Raw genomic sequence first — 19,593 nt, 5'->3', positions numbered from 1 at the left:
ATCCATGTAGAATATATGTTAATGTATGGCATGAAGTGTGTAAATCATTTTATTGTTCCCCCAAATGTGTGTGTATGTCTGTACAGGTATATGTGGGTGTGTATATGTTTGTAAATATGCATATATATATATATGTATAGGTATATATTCTTTTTTTTTTTTTTTTTTTTTTTTTTGCTTTTTAGGGCTGCACTTGGGGCACATGGAAGTTCCCAGGCTAGGGGTCCAATCGGAGCTACAGCGCCTGTGTCCCCAGGCTGTCGTTTTCCTATGCATTTGCCCTATCCAGTCATTTCTTAAGAAGTAGGCAAGGAAGAACAAGATTATTTCGGAGGAAGAGGGGGATCTGAGTGCTTGTGCAGGGCCAGGTCCGAGTTGAACCAGCAGAAGGAACACAGAGCAGAAGATCTTGGAAGAGGTGACCCTTAGGGGGAAAGGGCAGCGAGGCACTTCATGGGATCCCAGGAGAGGTCGTCAGATAGTGGCCTCTAGTCAAGCACTTCAGCTGGATTAGAGGCCATTAAATTCAGGATGCACTGTGCTGAACAAGTGTAATACGGGAGCTGCTACCAAAAAATGAGAGGCGTTCCCGCCGTCGTGGAGCAGCAGAAACGAATCTGACTAGGAACCATGAGGTCGTGGGTTCGATCCCTGGCCTCGTGCAGTGGGTTAAGGATCTGGCATTGCCGTGAGCTGTGAAATGCACTGCTTTGCTCTGCTTTGAATTTCCTGGAGAAAGCCGTATCCCTTAGCGAAGGCGAACTGCTGTAACACACATCCCCGAAATGTCAGTGGCTTCATCTCTCCCATGTTGATTTCTCCGTTTCCATCCAGGCCAGTGTGGATTGTGCAGGATGACGGCGGGTGGGAGCGCTCTGCACAGAGTCATTCAGGCGCACAAGTTCCATCTAGCTGGGGGCTCCCCTAAGCTCAGTGGCCTCCGAGTCTTGCATGGTTTCTCCATCCTGGGCTAGAAGTTGAGGCAAAGAGGCGAACAGGGAAGTCTAGAAGTACATTTGTTTTGTTTTGTTTGTTTCATTAGAACAGGCCCAGAAATGGCTCACATCCCATCACTGCACATTTGGTAGCCAGACCTCATTTACATGGCCCTCCTAAGTGCAAGGGAGGCTGGGGAAAAAATGTCACCCGGGAAGGAAAGGGGACGATTTGGCGAACAATGAGCCAGTGTCCCCCACAGTGGCAGTGATGGAGTCTACATTGCGGCTGCTGTCTTCATTATCCTCTGGCACCAAATAGGCACTTTTTTTTTTTTTTTTTTTTTTTTTAGCAGCCACACCTGTGGCATATGGAAGTTTCTGGGACAGGGGTCGAATAGGAGCTGCAGCTGCCAGCCTATGCCACAGCCACAGCCACGCCAGGTCCTTAACCCACCAAGTGAGGCCAGGGGTCGAACTTGCATCCTCACGGAGACTAGTTAGGTTCTTAACCCCCTGAGCCACAATGGGAACTCCCAGGGTGTTCGCTCTCTCTCTCTCTCTCCCTCTCTTTTTTTTTTCTTTTTTGGCCAGCCCGAGGCATATGGAGGGCCCGGGTCAGGGATCAGAGCTGAACCACAGTTGCGACCGACACTGCAACACTGGATCCTTAACCCACTGTGCCAGGCCAGGAACCCAACCTGCACCCTAAGGCTGCAGAGACCCACCAATCCTGTTGTGCACCTGCAGCAAGTTCCAAAAGGGGCATTTTTCGATTTGATGTATTCCTACAGCTTTTATGGACATAGTAGAACCGTGAAAACATTATCATTTGTGTCTCGTCTGGATTGCACGTTGCACTGAACAGAAAGGGAACGCTCCTTTCACCTTCTAGGTTCAGAAAAGTTTCCATAACCTCGCAGAGAAGGGCTCTCCCAAAGCCTCGCTTAGCGCCAAAGCCTCCTTCGACCCATCTGACCGCTAACGTGTCCGGGTCCAGGCATCTGTCTTTGGAGCTGCTGCAGGAACTGTGCCAAAAATCAAAAAGCACTTGGCGCTTCTTGTACGTTAGTCGGCAGCCGCTAAGCGTGTCCTGTGTGTTTTCAATTTCCCCAGCTGCCCGCGGCAAGGACGTCCCCACGGGGATGCCACAAACTCATGCCCTTTCTCGTCCTTCTCTCCGGCCTCCAGGTTCCTACGGAGACATTTTTGAAAGCAGCTCCCTCCGGCCGGGGCCATGCTCCCTCTCTCAGGGGAACCTGTCCCCAAACTGGCCCCGGTGGCAGGGCAGCCCCACAGAACTGGACAGCAGTGCGCAGGTCGCTCGGAGGACTCAGGCGGCCGGCGCCGCGGCGGCGTGCAGGGCGCATGCGCCGGTGGCCCGCGTCTGCAGCTCATCCCACGTCCAGGGCGCCGAGCAGCCCGCGCCACGGCCACGGCCACGGCCACGGCCGGAGGCGTTCTGGACCCCGAGCGGCGCCGAAGACCTCGCCGAGAGCGAGCTGGAGGTGGCCTGTCCGCACCGGAGCGCCAAGCCTCCGGCCCAGAGACCTGGAGAAGGTGCCAGGCACGACCAGAGGCCTCCTCCTCCTTATCCTGGTCCAGGAAAGCCAGCCGTCGCAGTGGCCCACCAGCCCGCGGAGTCACCGCTGTGGAGGCCTCAGAGGCCAGGAGAAGGCTCCGGATCAGCGTCGCAAGAGGGAAGCCAAACAGGCGATCGAGAGCCTCAGACCGCCCAGCAGCCGGTGAGCAGCGCCTACCCCAGTCCGGCCAGCGATCAGAACAGTGAGACCCTGCGGGAACCCAACTGGCTCGACTGGCAGAGGGAGCGGTGGCAGATCTGGGAGCTCTTATGCGCCGACAACCCCGATGCCCTCCCGGAAACGCTGGTATGAGCCCCGTGCGCTCGAGCCCTCCGGCCCCAAACAGCCTTCTTCCACTCAGCAGGGGAAAAAGTGGGTATTGGACAATTGGGCACTTACTTACGTTTCTTCTTTTACACCTTAAAAAAAATAATAATAACACAAGCGGAAATTCGGTTCACTTACAGATAGAGAGCACTTGTACCCTGGCCCTTTATAATAAGATTCTATTGCATAGCCAGCATTCAGATAAAAGAAAAACAAACGGGGACGCTCATAGCCAACCTAACAGCTCTTCACATTGGCTCTGCATAAGATACAACTCTCGCTTTGGTATTGCTTAATTGTATTTATGTGTCTTCAGTTTTGACTCTTGTATATTCTGTAACAGATTATGTATGATACTCGTATATGTTACATTCACAGAAGACAGAAGGAACACATTTTTAAATCACTTATTCTAAGTAAGGAGATTCTATAGAATGTTCTAGAACTTGCACAAGCGGGTTTCTGTGCTTTTGTGATAGCTTTCTAACTGGGGACAGCCCTTCCTTCAATGCCTAAGAAAAACACTAACAAGACAGAATACAACAGAGTATGAGAAGCCATATTTTTATATAGTAGCGAGATACAACAAAATATATTGTCACAGAATGCTTTTTCATATTGAATATGTTTTGAGGAAATATTAAATTTGATACTTATGGAATATATTTTTAGAATCTGTTTCGAAAGGATTCAGGTTAATGAAACCGGAGAAAGGCCGTGCCTGACAAAGAAAGAAGAAGAAGTTGCCCTGCCCATTCTAGGTCAAATTCAATTTTATATAGACCATATATAATATATATTTATAATGTACGATTTTTATGTATTTTTCAAAACTACAAACTGGAATCCAACTATAAAGCATTTAAAAATCAAAATAGAGTATTCAAATTACAAAACACGGTTTGTCCTTATGCCCCCAAAGCAGTATTAACCAAATTATATGCAGTGCTTTGTAAAGTAAATCATATTTGGGGGAAAAAAAATTAAGCTCTGTATTTACAGTGTGCCAAAGGCTGAGGAAATGTTTTCTTTGGTAATTCTACATATCGTGTAAAATGTTCCTACTCCTTCAGTAGTCCATTCGAAGTTTTTCAGCTGCAAAACAATTTTTGACCAGTAGGTGGCAATTCGCTTCAGTATTTTATGAGATTTTTTTTTTTCACTTCATAAGGGAATGTGTATTATAGACAAAGATTTTTTTTTTTATAAAACATGCTACTCTTACCTTTCATGTTGGCAATGACCTTTTCAGTGGTGTTTCTTAAAGTTCTTACTTGTGCCGTAATGAATAAAAAGTTAAGCAAAGGTTTCATTCCCTGGCATTCAATTGAATGAATGAACTCACCCCCTATTCCGGACGTACACTTCCCTCGCCACAAGTCCAGGTGTCCTAACAAGTGGCAGTGCTATACACATACAGCTAAAGAGCTAGTGACAACTCGCACGTTCCTTGGGGACAGAACCCAGTGACACGGAAGCATTGCAAAATTTGTATTTGTTGCAAGTGAAGGCTGGAAGAGGTGGTTTGTTCCAGGATGGGAACTCAACTCGGGTGTCTCACCTGCGGGACAGGTGTTGCCCGATGCAATCCTTGTAAATGACACCCGCCCCGTAGGCCTCAGCTGCTGCTTTTGCTGCAGGGCTGAAATAATGAATCTAGAAATGGTATCTGACGTTTCTTATTGGGAGAATGATGGGGATAGCTTCAGGCTCTGCCATCAGGCCCAGCCTGCACTTCTGCCACCGTGGGGACTCGGGAAGGATTTGGCTGCCAGCCTCTGGTTCTTGCTGGCTGCCCTCGCACAGCCTAAAGCTGCAAATGAGAGCAAACGCTGCCTGACTGGATGGCAGGTTGCTTTCCGTGCCACCTCCTTTCATCTAACCCCTGCTGATTCTCGGTTTTCTTGGCTCTGAATGTGACCCTGGTCTGGCCAGTTTGCATCCTCCTTTCTAGACTCCACTGCCTGATACATGGGCCTGCCCCCTCCCACCATGTTCTTGCCCTCACATGCCCTCATAGTCTTTTTCTGTTGTTTTTTTAGGGCCACACCTGCAGCATACAGAGGTTCCCAGGCTAGAGGTCAAGTTGGAACTTCAGCTGCCAGCCTACACCCCAGCCACAGCCACTCAGGATCCGAGCCACGTCTGTGACCCACACCACCGCTCAGGGCAACGCCAGATCCCCGATCCCCTGAGTGAGGCCAGGGATCGAACCCGCATCCTCATGGTTCCTAGTCGGATTCGTTTCCACTGCGCCACAACAGGAACTCCCATAACAGTCTCCGTTTTCAAAACTTCCAGATCACATGACCCTGAAGTTGATGTCTGTGTCCCAAAAGGTAATGGAAAAGTTTGTCCATCTATTACTAGACTTAGAATAGTCCAGAAGCCATGGCTCAGAATATTTTCCTAAATAATTGTGTGTATGTGTCCTGTGCCTGTCGGGGGTCCATGTGTGTGTGTGGAATGAACAGTCTTCACTCTCCCTTTTTCTTTGGATGGTTGAAGCTCTCTGGCCATGTCTTCAGCTTAGGGAGTAAAACCTCGTGTCTTAGGTGCCTTGATCACATTGAAAATAAGCTGTCTTATGTAAAACACACATACGTCGACAAAACTTTAGAAAATGAAAAAAAGAAAAAATAAGCTGTTTTAAAACCCACGGTCGAGGAGTTCCCGTCGTGGCTCAGTGGTTAATGAATCCGACTAGGAACCATGAGGTTGCGGGTTCGATCCCTGGCCTTGTTCAGCGGGTTAAGGATCTGGCATTGCCGTGAGCTACGGTGTAGGTCGCAGACGTGGCTCGGATCTGGCGTGGCTGTGGCTGGGGTGTAGTAGACTGGCGGCTGTAGCTCTGATTAGACCCCTAGCCTGGGAACCTCCATATGCCGCGGGTGCGGCCCTGGAAAAATAAAACACACACTCAAGACCCAAACTCCTGAGCAGAAACTGGAGTCATTTCAGTCACACCCTGTTAGTGACACAATCGCGGACAAGAACAAAGTAAACTCTGAAGTGGAACAAAACCATTGAAAAGGTTGTTGAAGGAGTTCCCATCGTGGCGCAGTGGTTAACGAATCCGACTAGGAACCATGAGGTTGCGGGTTCGGTCCCTGCCCTTGCTCAGTGGGTTAACGATCCGGCGTTGCCGTGAGCTGTGGTGTAGGTTGCAGACGTGGCTCGGATCCCTTGTTGCTGTGGCTCTGGCGTAGGCTGGTGGCTGCAGCTCCGATTCAACCCCTAGCCTGGGAACCTCCATATGCCGCGGGAGCGGCCCAAGAAATAGCAACAACAACAACAACAAAAGACAAAAAAAAAAAAAAAAAAAAAAAAAAAAAAAGGTTGTTGAAGTCACTTATCCCTGGGAGCAAAGAGATCCTGCAATCAAAAGGGCTCTGATGTGCCACAGAGGCCGCTGCATCTTTGAAGACTCCATCACCATTTTTGGGTCTCTGGCAACGGGGCGGAATGGTGCCAGCACAAACAGCCAAATAGGAATTTGTCTTGATCTGTCTACGTAGCTATTAACATACGTTTGTTGTGGGTTTTTAATGGGGGAGGAAAAAAATCTCCTGTACCAATGGGGTTTGTGCAAATTAAAGACATTTCTAAGTAAGCCCAGCTTGCTGCTTTCCTTATGCACATTTTCATACACATCTGTGTGGCAGAGAGCCGCGTTGGGATGAAATGTGAGGAGATGGAAGAACCAAGGCCAGGCCTGCGGTGCACATAACTCTGATAAGCAAACTGCAGGAGGTGGACTCTACTGAACTGAGAAGAAAGGCGACAAGTGAGGAAGAGTGACACAGAGATGAAAGCGGGACAGTGCCTCCACCGGACAGAATTTTAAAACAGGACCAAATCGGCAGCAACTGCTCTTCCAGAGGGGGGAAAAAAAAATCCGAACCAAAGGAAAATTCCAACAAAGGTTGGAATTCTTCGGCGCAGTCAAGGCAGCGGACAGATGTGGAGGCACCTACCGACTGTGGTTTCTGGGCTGTGGACTCCTGGCCTGCTGTGGCCTCCAGGTCTCTACCATGCACATGGCACCAGCCCCAACAGAAGGCCCCTGGAGGTTGCAGAAGGTCAGAAGATTCTCCCAATCCAATGTGGCCAACATCTGTTCAGCCTACAGTGACCAGCTTGTCCTGGCCTGCCTGAGCCACCCCAGGTTTCGTAATAAAAGCCCCACATCCTGGCATGGGGAGGAAAGGTGGGCTGGGAATCAGAGCACTGCACCTTGGCACCTCTCAGGTAGGGTCACCAGACAAGATACAGGAAGCCCAGTTCAACTGGAATGTCAGATAAATGACTAATCTTAATTTAGTATTAGTGTATCCCACGTACCATCTACAAATATGCTCACACTTTCAAAAGATTCGTTGTTCCGGGAGTTGCCACTGTGGCTCAGCAGGTTAAGAACTCGACTAGTATCCATGAAGATAGGTACTAGATATCCATGAGGTTGCAGGTTCGATCCCTGGCCTCGCTCAGAGGGTTAAAGATTCGGCCTTGCCATGAGCTGTGGTGTAGGTCGCAGAAGCGGCTCAGATCCTTTGTTGCTGTGGCTGTGGTGCAGGCGGGCAGCTCCAGCTCTGATTCAACCTCTGCCCTGGAAACTTCAGTATGCCACAGGGGCAGCCCTAAAAAAAAAAAAAAAAAAAAAAAAAAAATGGAAGGAAAAGAAAAAAGACTCATTGCCCCAGATATTCAATGGGACACACACATTAAAAAAGAATTTGTTGGAGTTCCCGTTGTGGCACAGCAGAAACGAATTCAGCTAGGAACCATTCGGTTGTGGGTTCCATCCCTGGCCTCACTCACCGGGTGAAGGATCTGGCATTGCCGTGAGCTGTGGTGTAGGTCACAGATGTGGCTCCGACCTGGTGTGGCTGTGGCTGTGGTGTAGGCCAGCGGCTGTAACTCCAATTCGACTCCTAGCCTGGGAACCTCCATGTGCCACAGGTGCGCCCCTGAAAAAAAAAAAAACAAAAACATAAAAAATAAAGGATTTGTTAAGACACAGATGAACTTATTTACCAAACAGAGGCCCACAGACGTAGAAAACAAACTTAGGTTGCTAAAGGGGACGGGGGGGGGGGGGGGGAATAAATTAGGAGGTTGGGATTCACATATACAGACTACTATGTGTAAATAACAAGGACCTACTGTATAGCAGGGAACCATACTCAATATTTTGTCATAACCTATAAGGGGAAAGAATCTGAAAAAGAATATGTATGTATACGTATAGCACAGAGAGATAGATGTGTACGTACAGCATATATATGTATAAATACCATCACTGTGCTATACACCTGAAACGACCCTGCTCCTGTGAATCGGCTATGCTTCAATTTCCAAAAAAAGGATTTGTTGTTTATCTGGCATTCCCATTGAACCCAGCGTCTGTTTGCTAAGTCTGGCCCCCCTCACCTGGGGCCCTGAGATCCGCCCCGTCCCCAGGCGCCCGCTCGGCTTCTGCGCTGAAGGCCCCGCGGTGCCTCCGCGATCCTGCAGGACCCGCTGCAGCCTCGGCTTCCGCGTGGGCTCCAGCCCCGCCCACCCCTCGGTCCCGGGCGCCTCACCCGCACCCCCGGGGCTCCCGGGCTTGTGGACTCTCACACGTGTCTCCAGTTTGTGCAGCCTCACCAGCTCAGCTCCGGCCCTTATCCCCCTTCTTGGGTTCCATCTCCACCTCCCCGCCTCCTTCACACGGCCCCCTTCCTGGCTCAGAAATCACATCTTGTCGCAGGCACGTCCCTGCTGAGAAACTACGGATGCCCTCTTTTCCCTGGAGCCTGCAAGACAAAGTCCACCTCCTTCACGATCCCATCAAAACACGCCACAATCTGGTCTCCATCTGCCTTCTGCATCTCGTCGCTCCCCACCGCCGTCTCCCGTGCTCTGGCCGTGGGCAGAAAACCCTCCCACGAAGCCCCAGTAACAGGACACGCTTTCCCGCCTCTGTTCCCAAGGCCTCGAGTGCTTTCCCCATTCCATCAAACGCCAACTGTCTTGGAAAATTGGCTTGACTCTTCTCCCCCCACAAATGTGTTGAATCACAACTTATTCTGGCACCTGGCGCACGTGACCTTGTTAACGGGCTTCGCTGTGCATTGTGGGCACGGCCTATGTTTTATCTGGAGGTCCTTCCCCTCGGTCCCCGAGGCCGGGCGGAGGTCGGACACACAGTGGGCGTTTGGTAAAGGGTGGCTGAACGCGTGCCTCTGACGATGATGGAGCAGTTTGCCACGCAGGCGAGACGAAATAGAAGGCCATCTACCTCCAGGCAAATACAGAGGTAAGGCTTTATTTTCCAAATAAAAGGGTTTTGGGAGAAAGGAGACAGTCTGAGGATAAGCTGGTGGCAAGCACAGAGACCGCGTCTCCTAACCAGCCATGCCCCACAAAGACGTGGCCACAGCTCTGCACGGTAGGGGGCACAGAGGGCGGGTGGCTCGTGATGCCTTAACTTTTCATTCCTAAGATTTAAACTTGAATGGTAAACTTGGAAAGCGACTGTGGATCTCCATGCTTCCTGGTGGGTGCTGAACAAACATTTAGTTGTCGAAGAAGCAGGGATGGCACAGTGTGGGCTTCAGCGTCAGAGGGAACGTGGCTTGACCCCTGGCTTTACCTTTCGGGATTGTCCTAAGGGTTAAGTGAGAAGATACCTAAAGTAGCCCCAGCCATACTGCAAATAGTCAACAACGGGCACTTTCATTGGTGTCCCATGTGAGGCCGTTTTAGAAAAAATAAATTGGGACCCTCTGCTGCAAAAGGCGGGCACTAGGAGCTGACATTTATTAAAGACACCTGTTCTGGTCTAAGTGTTTCACAGTCACTCCTGCAACCCCTCACAAGCAGCGCACAGGAACTATGACTGTCCTCATTTTCCAGGGCGGGGCACAAAAGACCCAGAGTCACGTCAAAGGAGTTCCTCAAATGAGTTGCCCAAGGTCGCACAGCAGAACCAGGCTTTGGCGGCCAGCCATCCAACTGTTTTCCTGCAGTTTGGACAGAACCTCCCAGTGACCACCAGGGGGAGCAAAGCTGTTTCTTGTTTTCAAACAAAGGAGATGCTCGCATTTCCTTAGAGGGGGTGGGGAAGGAAAAGAAAAAAGAAAAAAAACCCTTTCCCTGCTACCCGCTGAGATAAATCCCCGGGGGCCTATAAATTAAACTGCCAAGAGACAGTTTAACAGGAGAAAATGGTTCTTTTCCTCTGCATACAGGAACCAACAAAAGAACTATCTGGCTCTTTAAATGGTTAAAGGTTTACAGACCGAGCCTAGTAAAGGGAGGGGGTGGGAACAGCTTCTTTAGGAAAAACAAATAGGTTTATTTAAGAAAAACAGACGGGTTTTTAGAAGACCAGGCAGGAGATAAGAAAGTTTGTGAGAATGATCATCCATGCAGGTATGAGCAGTCTTTCTGTCTCCATCAGGACCATAAAACTCCCCCGAGAGGGGATTTATGGTAGCTTCATTTCCCAGAAGTTGCTTTTAGTCCGATAAGGGAAGCTCAAGAAGGCTTTTTTCTGCATCTGTTGAATCTCAAATGTCTTCAGTTTAAAATCTTTATGCCAGGTCTGGGATTTCGAATGGGTCTTCTCCACAAGGGTAACATGAATTAGAGGAGGAATTAGAAGTCTTCTTAATCCTGGAGTTCCCGTCGTGGCGCAGTGGTTCATGAGTCCGACTAGGAACCATGAGGTTGCGGGTTCGATCCCTGGCCTCGCTCAGTGGGTGAAGGATCTGGTGTTGCCGTGAGCTGTGGGGTAGGTCGCAGACGCGGCTCGGATCCCGTGTTGCTGTGGCTCTGGAGTAGGCTGGTGGCTACAGCTCTGATTAGATCCCTAGCCTGGGAACCTCCATATGCCATGGGTGTGGCCCTGGAAAAAGACCAAAAAAAAAAAAAAAAAAAAAAAGAAGTCTTCTTAATCCTGCAAAAAAGAAATGTAGCAGGAATTCCCTTTGTGGCTCAGCGGTTAACAAACCCAACTAGCATCCATGAGGTTGTGGGTTCGATCCCTGGCCTCACTCAGTGGATTAAGGATCCGGTGTTGCCGTGAGCTGTGGTGTAGGTTGCAGATGCAGGTCGGATCTGGTGTGGCTATGGCTGTGGTGTAGGCCTGCAGCTACAGCTCCAACTGGACCCCTAGCCTGGGAACCTCCATATGCTGCGGGTGTGGCCCTTAAAAAAAAAAAAAAGAAAGAAATGTGGCGAGTCAATGTTCACAGTCCTCTTAAAGTCCAGTCACTTTACTTGGTCGACGACCAAGGCTCTGGGTCCAGGATCTGCTTGGGAAAGTGGCTTCTCAGAGGAGCCTGCAGGCAGATGAGTCGCCTTTTTTCCTTCCTGCTACTTTGCAGGAGGTGGGCTGGTTGCCTTGCCCTTCCCCTGGCCTCCGCCACCCAGAGACTTCCATCAGCCACTTATCCCATCTGTGCGGGGGGGGGGGGGGGGTGGGCAGTACCCTTGTGGTCACGAGCACAGCCGAGCTTGGCAGAAAGGCAGAGACTTTCTAGGGACCAAGCCAGTGCTGTTTACCCAAGTCACCGCTGGGCAAAATGTGCAAACAAAGGCAGAAGCAATTCAGCGGTGCCAGAGCTCAGACACCAGAGGGCCAGGCAGGCTTGGCCCCGGCTGAGATTTCCCACAGCCACGAAGGGTAAGGGTTGAATGGTGTCCGCCAAAAAGATGTTGGAGGCCTAACCCCCAGGACCTGTGATCGTGGCCTTATTTGGAAAGAGGGTCTTTGCAGACAACTGGGTTAAGATGAAGTCATTAGGGTGGAGCCCGATCCAGTCTGACTGACGTCATAACAAACAGGGGAAATCTGGACGCAGAGACAGAAGTGCACCCTGGGAGAAGGGCACACACAGACTGGGGTTCTGCTGCCACAAGCCTAGAGCTGCTGGAAGCTGGGAGGGGGCTGGAACAGACCTCGTGCCTCTGGAGGGGGACTGGCTCAGTCAACATGTTGCTCTTACTTGTAGCTTCCAGAATAGGGAGAGAATGCCTTTCTATTCCTTAAACCGCTCAGTTTGTGGCACTTGGTTGGGCCCTTGCAAACAAATATGGTTAAGAAAGTTCAGGTAGCAGAAATAACCCAGAACGCCTCTGCAGCTCAGGGGAGGAGCCACCAGGAAGGCATTTGCCTTCTTCTTCACATAGAAGAAGCATCTGGGGAGTTCCCGTTGTGGTTCAGCAATAAGGAACCTGACTAGTATCCATGAAGACACAAGGGTTTGATCCCTGGCCTCTATCAGTGGGCTAAGGATCTGGTGTTGCCATGCACTGTGGTGTAGGTTGCAGACGCAGCTCAGATCCCTCGTGGCTGTGGCTGAGCTGTAGCACTGGTTCGACCCCCAGCCTGGGAACTTCCATATGCCGCACCTGCGGCCATGAAAAGCAAAAAAAAAGCACCCAATATCAGAGGGGTTTTCTGTGATCCAGTTGGGGAGCCACTGTCTTCACCCCACTGTCATCTTGCCTCACTGTCATCACTTAGAGAAGTGATGTGAGATGCATTTTATTTTTCACTTTTTAAAAAATTATTTTATTGAACTCGAGTTGATTGGCAGTGTTTCTGTTGTTCAGCAAAGTGATTCCGTTATGCGTATATATATATATATTCTTGTTCGTATTCTTTTCTGTTATGGTTTATTACATGATACTGAATATAGTTCCCCGTGCTGTACAGTAGGACCTTGTTTATCCATTCCATGTATGATAGTTTCCATCTACGAGTCCCAAACTCCCAATCCATCCCTCCCCGACCCCCCTTCTGCCTTGGCAACCACACATCTGTTCTCTATGTCAGTGAGTCTGTTTCTGTTGTGTAGATAGGTTCATTTGCGTCATAGTTTAGAGTCCACATTTAAGTGACATCACATAGTATTTGTATTTCAGACTTAACCTGGTATGGTAATCTCTAGGTCCATCCATGTTGCTTCAGATGACATTATTGCGTTCTTTTTTATGACTGAGTAATATTCCATTGTATATATGTACCACAACTTCTGTATCCCTTCATCTGTGGATGACATTGAGGTTTCTTCCCATGTCTTAGCTACTGTAAATAGTGCTGCTATGAACACTGTGGGATCTGTTAGCCTAGGAATCTACCAGCATGTTTTTTCTGATTTTCCAAATAGATTTATTGAGCTATAATTATATACCATACACTTCACACATTCAAGGTATACAATTCAGTGGTTTCCAATACAGTCACAGAGCTGTGTTACCAGAAATTTTCTAAAACATTTTCATCACCCCTGAAAGAAAACCCCATACCCATTAGCTCCCCCTTCCTCCCTTACCCCAGCTGTGGCAACCACTCATCTACTTTCTGCCTTTAATGTCTAAAAAAATACAACCTGAAAGTTGAGAGTTAAGTTTTATTTGGGGTGAAATTAGGACGTAAGCCCAGGAGACAGCATCAAAGGTAACCCTGAGAAACCACTCCCAGGAGGTGAGAGGGGAGCTAGGATATATGAGTTTTTGCAACAAAAGGAAGGTAGTAGGAACAAAAGGTTTACCAATAACTAGATTTATAGAAGAAGATGTACAGAAAACCAGTTTCTATGGGAAGACATGAAGGTCTGGGCTTACTGGAATCCTCCTTCGCTTCGCCCCACAGCTGTGGGCCAATCTTTGTTTCCTGAGTTCCCTCAGGGCTCACTGGCTGCCCTTGGGAGTGGCTGTGCTCACGGAGGACCACGAGATCTTTTGTTTTGTCTGCTTAACTGCAGCCCCGGAAGCAGTATTTCAGATAGCTCTGACAAACCTCCCCAAAGAGGAGAGGGGGACTATCAAGATACAAGTGCTGAAGGGGAGGGGGGAGGGGCATGCAGCCAGGCACACATTGTGCAGAAGCTTTTTCCTTCTTTCTTTCTTTTTTTTTTTTTTTTTTTTTTTTTTTTTTTGTCGTTTTGCCATTTCTTGGGCTGCTTCAGCGGCATATAGAGGTTCCCAGGCTAAGGGTCCAGTCAGAGCTGTAGCCTTAGGCCTACACCAGAGCCACAGCAACGCGGGATCTGAGCTGCGTCTGCAACCTACACCACAGCTCACAGCAATGCCGGATCCTTCACCCACTGAGCGAGGCCAGGAATCGAACCCACAACCTCATGGTTCCTAGTCGGACTCGTTAACCACTGAGCCACAACGGGAACTCCCTACAGAAGCTTGCTGCTGGTCTCATGAAGATTGCTACTAGTCACAGACATCGGTTATCATTGAAGGATTTTAGTGTTTTTCTGGATATGAGGAGATACAGGACCCAGGCTCATAAAATCTTCTCCCCAAAACATCTAACTATCAGAAGACCTGTTCTTCTAGTTTTCCCGGAACACAGAGTGCCTCCTTCCTCGTCTCCACTCCGAGCTCCACTCAGGGGATGTTGCGGCTCAGCAGCTGCAGTGGCTCAGGTTTTACTCCATGTAGAGGCTGATGGCAGGTGCCAAACTAAAGTTCACACCACTATAGATGAACCTATCCTGGATATGTCTATCAATGGAACCATACAGTATTTGGCCCTTTGTATTGCTTAGCATAATGTTTTCCAGATTCGTCCATATTGTAGCATGCATCACTGTTTCATTCCTTTCTAGGGCTGAATAAGTTTCCATGGTGTACGACAATTTGTTTATCCATTCATCAGTTGATGGACATGTGGGTTGTTTCTAAGCCAGTGCATTTTATAGAGCAAAAGGAAAGCACTGGCTGACCAGGAATTCGCTGAATGTAGCTCTTTTAAGAGTGCACCCGCTAATGTATTTGATGAATAAACTAGTTTGAAGCAGGTGTTCACACCACATGATTTTCCCTTAGCTTGAAAATATTCAGGGAGTTCCCACTGTGGCTCAGTGTTTAACGAACCCGACTAGTAACCATGAGGTTGCAGGTTCGATCCCTGGCCTCGCTCGGATCCACTGTTGACGTGAGCTGTGGTGTAGGTTGCAGACACAGCTTGGATCCTGCATTGCTGTGGCGTAGGCTGGCAGCAACAGCTCCGATTCGACCCCTAGCCTGGGAACCTCCATATGCCGTGGGTGTGGCCCTAGAAAGACAAAAAAAAAAAAAAAAAAATAGGGAGAGAATCTATGGACTGTGAGGCTTGCAGACCTAAAGTGATGGTTCAATGCAGAGAATCAAAAAGAATCAATACAGAAATGAGGCTCCCCAATCCTGTCTTCCTCCACTGCACAAGCCACCATCTCCAGATCTGAAACACCTAAGAGCATAAAAGAAAAAGACTTTTATGAAGTGACAGCTAAAGGTGGGACCTTTAAATTAATAGTGATATAATTCCCTAGTGGGCCCTGCACTTTCCAGGTTCATCTCCTTGAAATGTAAAGGGGGAGGGGTAGCAGGACACAGGATACAATTGGCCAAATTGGCCCAAATTGATGAAAGAGAAACCCAATTTTCCAGTGGATGTGGGAGACTCCCCCCTTGCCCCTTCCACCCCGCCTGCTACCTTCTGGCCATAAACAAGGATTCTAAAGCTCAGACAGCAACTGGAAGCCGTCTGATGATGATGATGAAAGGAATCAGCCTATGAGGATGAAGTTGAAATTGAGCACAGAAGGAAAAGTCATCCAGGGAGGTGAAACTGACAAGGCACACACCGGGTCTTGCACTTGTGGTGCTGAGTCCCAGAGGGAATGGGATTCTGTTGCAGCCAAAAGCATCCTGATGCTATTCCATACCCATCCACTGAAGAGCCAAGGAAATCCATCACGTTCATTGACCCTAAATGTGGAAGGAACAGCAGCGTGTCAAAATGATGATTCTGCTCAGCTTCACAATGATAACCTTTAATCAATCCTTCAGGACTCTGCTCAACTGTTACTGGGAAATCTTCTCTCTTCTCATCACTGCCACATTTCACCGCTCGATGTTTTGTGCCCTGCTGCCCACCCCATGTGACAATGCATTTGTTACAGCATGAAGTAGAGGCTAATTATAAATGTAAGACAGCACCTGTCCGTCCATGCCTCATGCCCCGAATAGATGGAGGCTCCCCAAGAAGAAACTTACCTTAGAAACTTTAGTGTCCACCCCAGCACCTGCTATGATTTCCCCCAAATGTGGGAATACTTGCTAAGTGATGTGTGAACCCAGGTTAAATACTTGGCAGAAAGTGCTGTTAGCTTTCTCTTCAAGAAAGTAGTGTGCAGAAAGAGGAAGCAGGTATTTTTACCACATATATAAATGGCGGGGAATTTTACTTAAGTTACAATGGCTTCACCTCCACTACAGCAATAAAATGGATGGTTTCTTTTATGAGGAAGCCATGGATAACTGAGATGCATTGCTTGAATACACTCTGTGTCTAAGAAATGGGGTAGTTTTGAAAATTTTCCCTTGAGTTAGGAGAAATATGTTGCTTTGCAATGATTTGTTGGTACCCATTTAATTGCGGTGAACATGACGGTGAAATAGCCATTTTTGATCTGGATACATAGTAGGTTTTCATGGAGGGCACAAAGAACTACATTTCAGATTTGGAAGCACAAGAGTCCACTGAGAAGCTTTATTTTTGTCAAGTGGCTCTTGCATATTAAGTAAACCAAATGTCACCCTGTCATGTTTATATTTTTGAAAAGGTCAGAGGATATTTCCCTTTAGTGACTTTAAATAACAGGAGCGGGGTTAGAGCAAGCACCCAAGTGCGTGCTAATTTTCACAATGAACCAAAATCAGGAGACCCTGCTGTTCCCCCTCTAAACAGATTCTTCTTGGGAAAAGTAGGTCAGAGGGTGGGTATGATTTCTCAGTACCTGTTTTATGTCCTATCCGTGCCCTCTCCTCCCTGGTAATGAGGAGGCGGGGTTGACATTCCTCAAGCATTTCCCCCACTGCGGGCTCTGTGCTAATGGCTTTAGGGTGCGGATACTACAGGAGGACCCCTGAAAGTGCTTAGAGTGGTATCTGCAAAACAACTGCGGTAGGTCGGCACCTCTTTGGTTTTCTTTTTGTGTCTCCCCTAATTCACATGTTGAAATCTAATTCCCAAGGTGAGGGGATCAGGAGGGTAGACCTTTGGGAGGTGATAAGGTCATGAGGGTGGAGCCCTCAGGAATGGGATTAGCGCCCTTAAAAAACAGGCCCCAGCGAGCTCTCTCAGCCTTCCATCATGTGAACAAAACAAGATGCCATCTCTGAACAAGGAAGCCAGACCTCCTCACCAGACACCGCATCAGCCAGTGCCTTGATCTTGGACTTTCCAGCCTTCAGAATTGTGAGAAATGAATTTCTCTTGTTTATAAGTTACCCAGTTGATGGTGTTTATGATAGTACCCTGAAGAAACCAAACCTGTTTTCTATTACTCTTTTTATGACCAAGAAATCTGAAGCCCAGAGATACGAAGAATACACAGCAAGTAAAGGGCTGAAGAGTGACTCTAAGCCAGTCACCTGCCTCCAGGACACTCATTCTTTTTTCTTTTTCTTTTTTTAAAATTGAGGTATCATTGCCGTATGATTTGGGGTTCAGGTGTGATTCAGTATTTGTCTGTGTTGCAAAGCAGTCACGACAATAAGGCTAGTTAATACCTGTCACCTTGCAGTTTTTTTCTCTTGTGATGGTGACTTCCTCTCTTAGCAACTTTCAAATATGCAATACAGTTTTATCAACTGTAGTCACCATGCTGTACATGATACCATGACTTCCTTGCTCTATAAATGGAGATTTGTACCTTTTTATTTCTTTTCTGCTTTATGGGTGGGTGGGTTGTTTCTTTGGTTTTGTTTTTTTGGCCATGTCCACAGCATGCAGAAGTTCCTTGGGCCAGGGCTTGAACCCAAGCCACAGCAGTGACAGTGCTGAATTCTTAACCACTAGGCAACCAGGGAACTCCGAGATTTGTACCTTTCCACACTCTTCATGAGTTTCCCCCACCCCCACCTCTGGTAACCACGGATCCCACCAGTCTGTTCTATGAGTTTGGGTTATTGAGTCGTCATGGTCATTGTTTTTAGATTGCACATATGAGATCATACGGTGTTTGTCTTTCTGTCTGACTGACTTCACTTAGCATAATACTCTCAAGATCCTGCCACGTTGCAAATGACAAGCTCTTATTCTTTGGGCTGAATGATAGTCACATATATAGCATGTATTCTTTATCCATTCATCCACCAGCGGACACTTCAGTTGTTTCCATGTCTTGGCTCTTGTAAATAATGCTACAGCAAATATGGGGGCGGTGGTGCATGTATCTTCTTGAGGACGAGCATTTTTGATAACTACACATGGCCCTCAAGCTTATGCTGACAGTGATCCACAGTGCAAGTCCCATAGGCATTGCAGAGGTGAGGCTGGAAATGAGCATCTGCTTGGGCTGGGCAGGAATAACTCTGGTGTTGGAGACTCATTAAAGAAATTGGTAACTATGGAGCTCCCGTCATGGCTCAGTGGTCAACAACCCAGCTGGCATCCATGAGGATGTGGGTTCGATCCCTGGCCTCGCTCAGTGGGTTAAGGACCCAGCATTGCCATGAGCTGTGGTGTAGGTTGCAGACATGGCTCGGATCCATCATTGCTGTGGCTCTGGCGTAGGATGGCGGCTACAGCTCTGACTGGACCCCTAGTTTGGGAACTTCTGTATGCCGCAGGTGTGGCCCTAAAAAGACCAAAAAAAAAAAAATGGTAACTGTCCATTCAATATATATTAAAAAATACTGAAATAAACTTGCACTTAACTCTTGGATAAACACAGGGCTTTCAAGTCAAAAGTCGAGGACCTTACGGCCATTTCATTTAGACGTTCCTCCCTAAGACTACGCAGGTAGGGGCTGCACCTTTTGCATTTTTGTATTCCTGGAGTGACGCAGAGGGTACCTGAACATTTCATGAGTGGACGTGAGCTAGGACATTCCTAGGCATACTACATTTTAATCCCAAGTCCAAGTGTGAGCCCCCACCTTGTTTGCTAACCCTTAGCCTCATGTGCAGTAAATTTGTTGTTGTGATTCTGAATAGTCTGTGACAAGAGACTTAGTTTAAAACCCTGGAGAATATCCAAAACGAATTTCAAGTTGTAAATGAAATCTAGCAGAGCAGAGAAGTATTGATCCCCGTATGTCATCAAGTGTAATTGAGACACCAAGCAAGCAGGTCTCAAGTCCAGTAGCTACAGCCTTCTCCCAGAGTAGGAGAGAGGCACATAAACAGGATCTTGTCATCAGGTTCACGTGCCAGCCTACTTTAGAGGTGGTTTGTCTCTCATTTTTATTTAAATTTTTTTTACTTTTAATTTTTTTTTATCATAGTTGCCTTACCGTGTTGTGCCAATTTCTGCACTACAGCAAAGTGACCCAGTCATTCATACATATACATTCCCTTTCTTATATTATCTTCCATCCTGGTCTATCCCAGGAGATTGGATATAGTTCCCTGTGCTGTACAATAGGAGCTTATTATCTATCCATTCTAAATGGAATAATTTGCATGTACTAACTCCAAACTCCCAGTCCATCCTATTCCCTCCCCCCTTCCCCTGCACAACTCTAAGTCTGTTCTCCATACCTGTGAGTCTGTTTTGTATAGGTTCATCTGTGCCATATTTTATTTTTTTGTCTTTTTGCCTTTTCTGGGGCTGCTCCCGTGGCATATGGAGGCTCCCAGGCTAGGGGTCTAATCAGAGCTGTAGCCACCAGCCTACACCACAGCCACAGCAACATGGGACCCGAGCCGCGTCTGCAACCTACACCAGAGCTCACGGCAATGCGGG

The 19,593-nt window shown here is 48.0% G+C and overlaps 2 protein-coding genes across 14 annotated transcripts in view; both read left to right on the top strand.

The window, feature by feature from the left end:
• Positions 1-4,150, top strand: part of ARHGAP6 (Rho GTPase activating protein 6) — a 530,728-nt gene extending 526,578 nt beyond the window's left edge. For all 12 annotated transcript variants that reach the window (XR_014835149.1, XR_014835150.1, XR_014835151.1 and 9 more), the window contains one exon: positions 2,127-4,150. Coding sequence is in view for 8 of the 12 variants with exons in the window: in XM_021080043.2 (XP_020935702.1) it covers positions 2,127-2,830 (704 nt within the window). In the remaining 4 variants the exon portion in view is untranslated. The remainder of the gene's footprint in view (positions 1-2,126) is intronic.
• A 4,838-nt stretch (positions 4,151-8,988) lies between these two features.
• Positions 8,989-19,593, top strand: part of MID1 (midline 1) — a 668,331-nt gene continuing 657,726 nt past the window's right edge. The window contains exon 1 of one of the 2 annotated variants that reach the window (XM_085007319.1): positions 8,989-9,146. The gene's annotated coding sequence lies outside the window, so the exon portion shown is untranslated. Of the gene's footprint in view, positions 9,147-10,169; positions 10,265-19,593 lie in introns of those variants that run through there. The other variant, XM_021080487.2, reaches the window with a different exon arrangement.

Source organism: Sus scrofa, chromosome X (genome assembly GCF_054392235.1).
Source record: "Sus scrofa isolate SSC_HxYL_T2T_F1_AM1 chromosome X, Sscrofa_HxYL_maternal_Yorkshire_Landrace_v2.0, whole genome shotgun sequence".
NCBI classification, from domain to species: Eukaryota; Metazoa; Chordata; class Mammalia; order Artiodactyla; family Suidae; genus Sus; species Sus scrofa.
The sequence above is the reverse complement of the archived record's forward strand: the minus strand, read 5'-3'. Positions and strand labels throughout refer to the sequence as shown.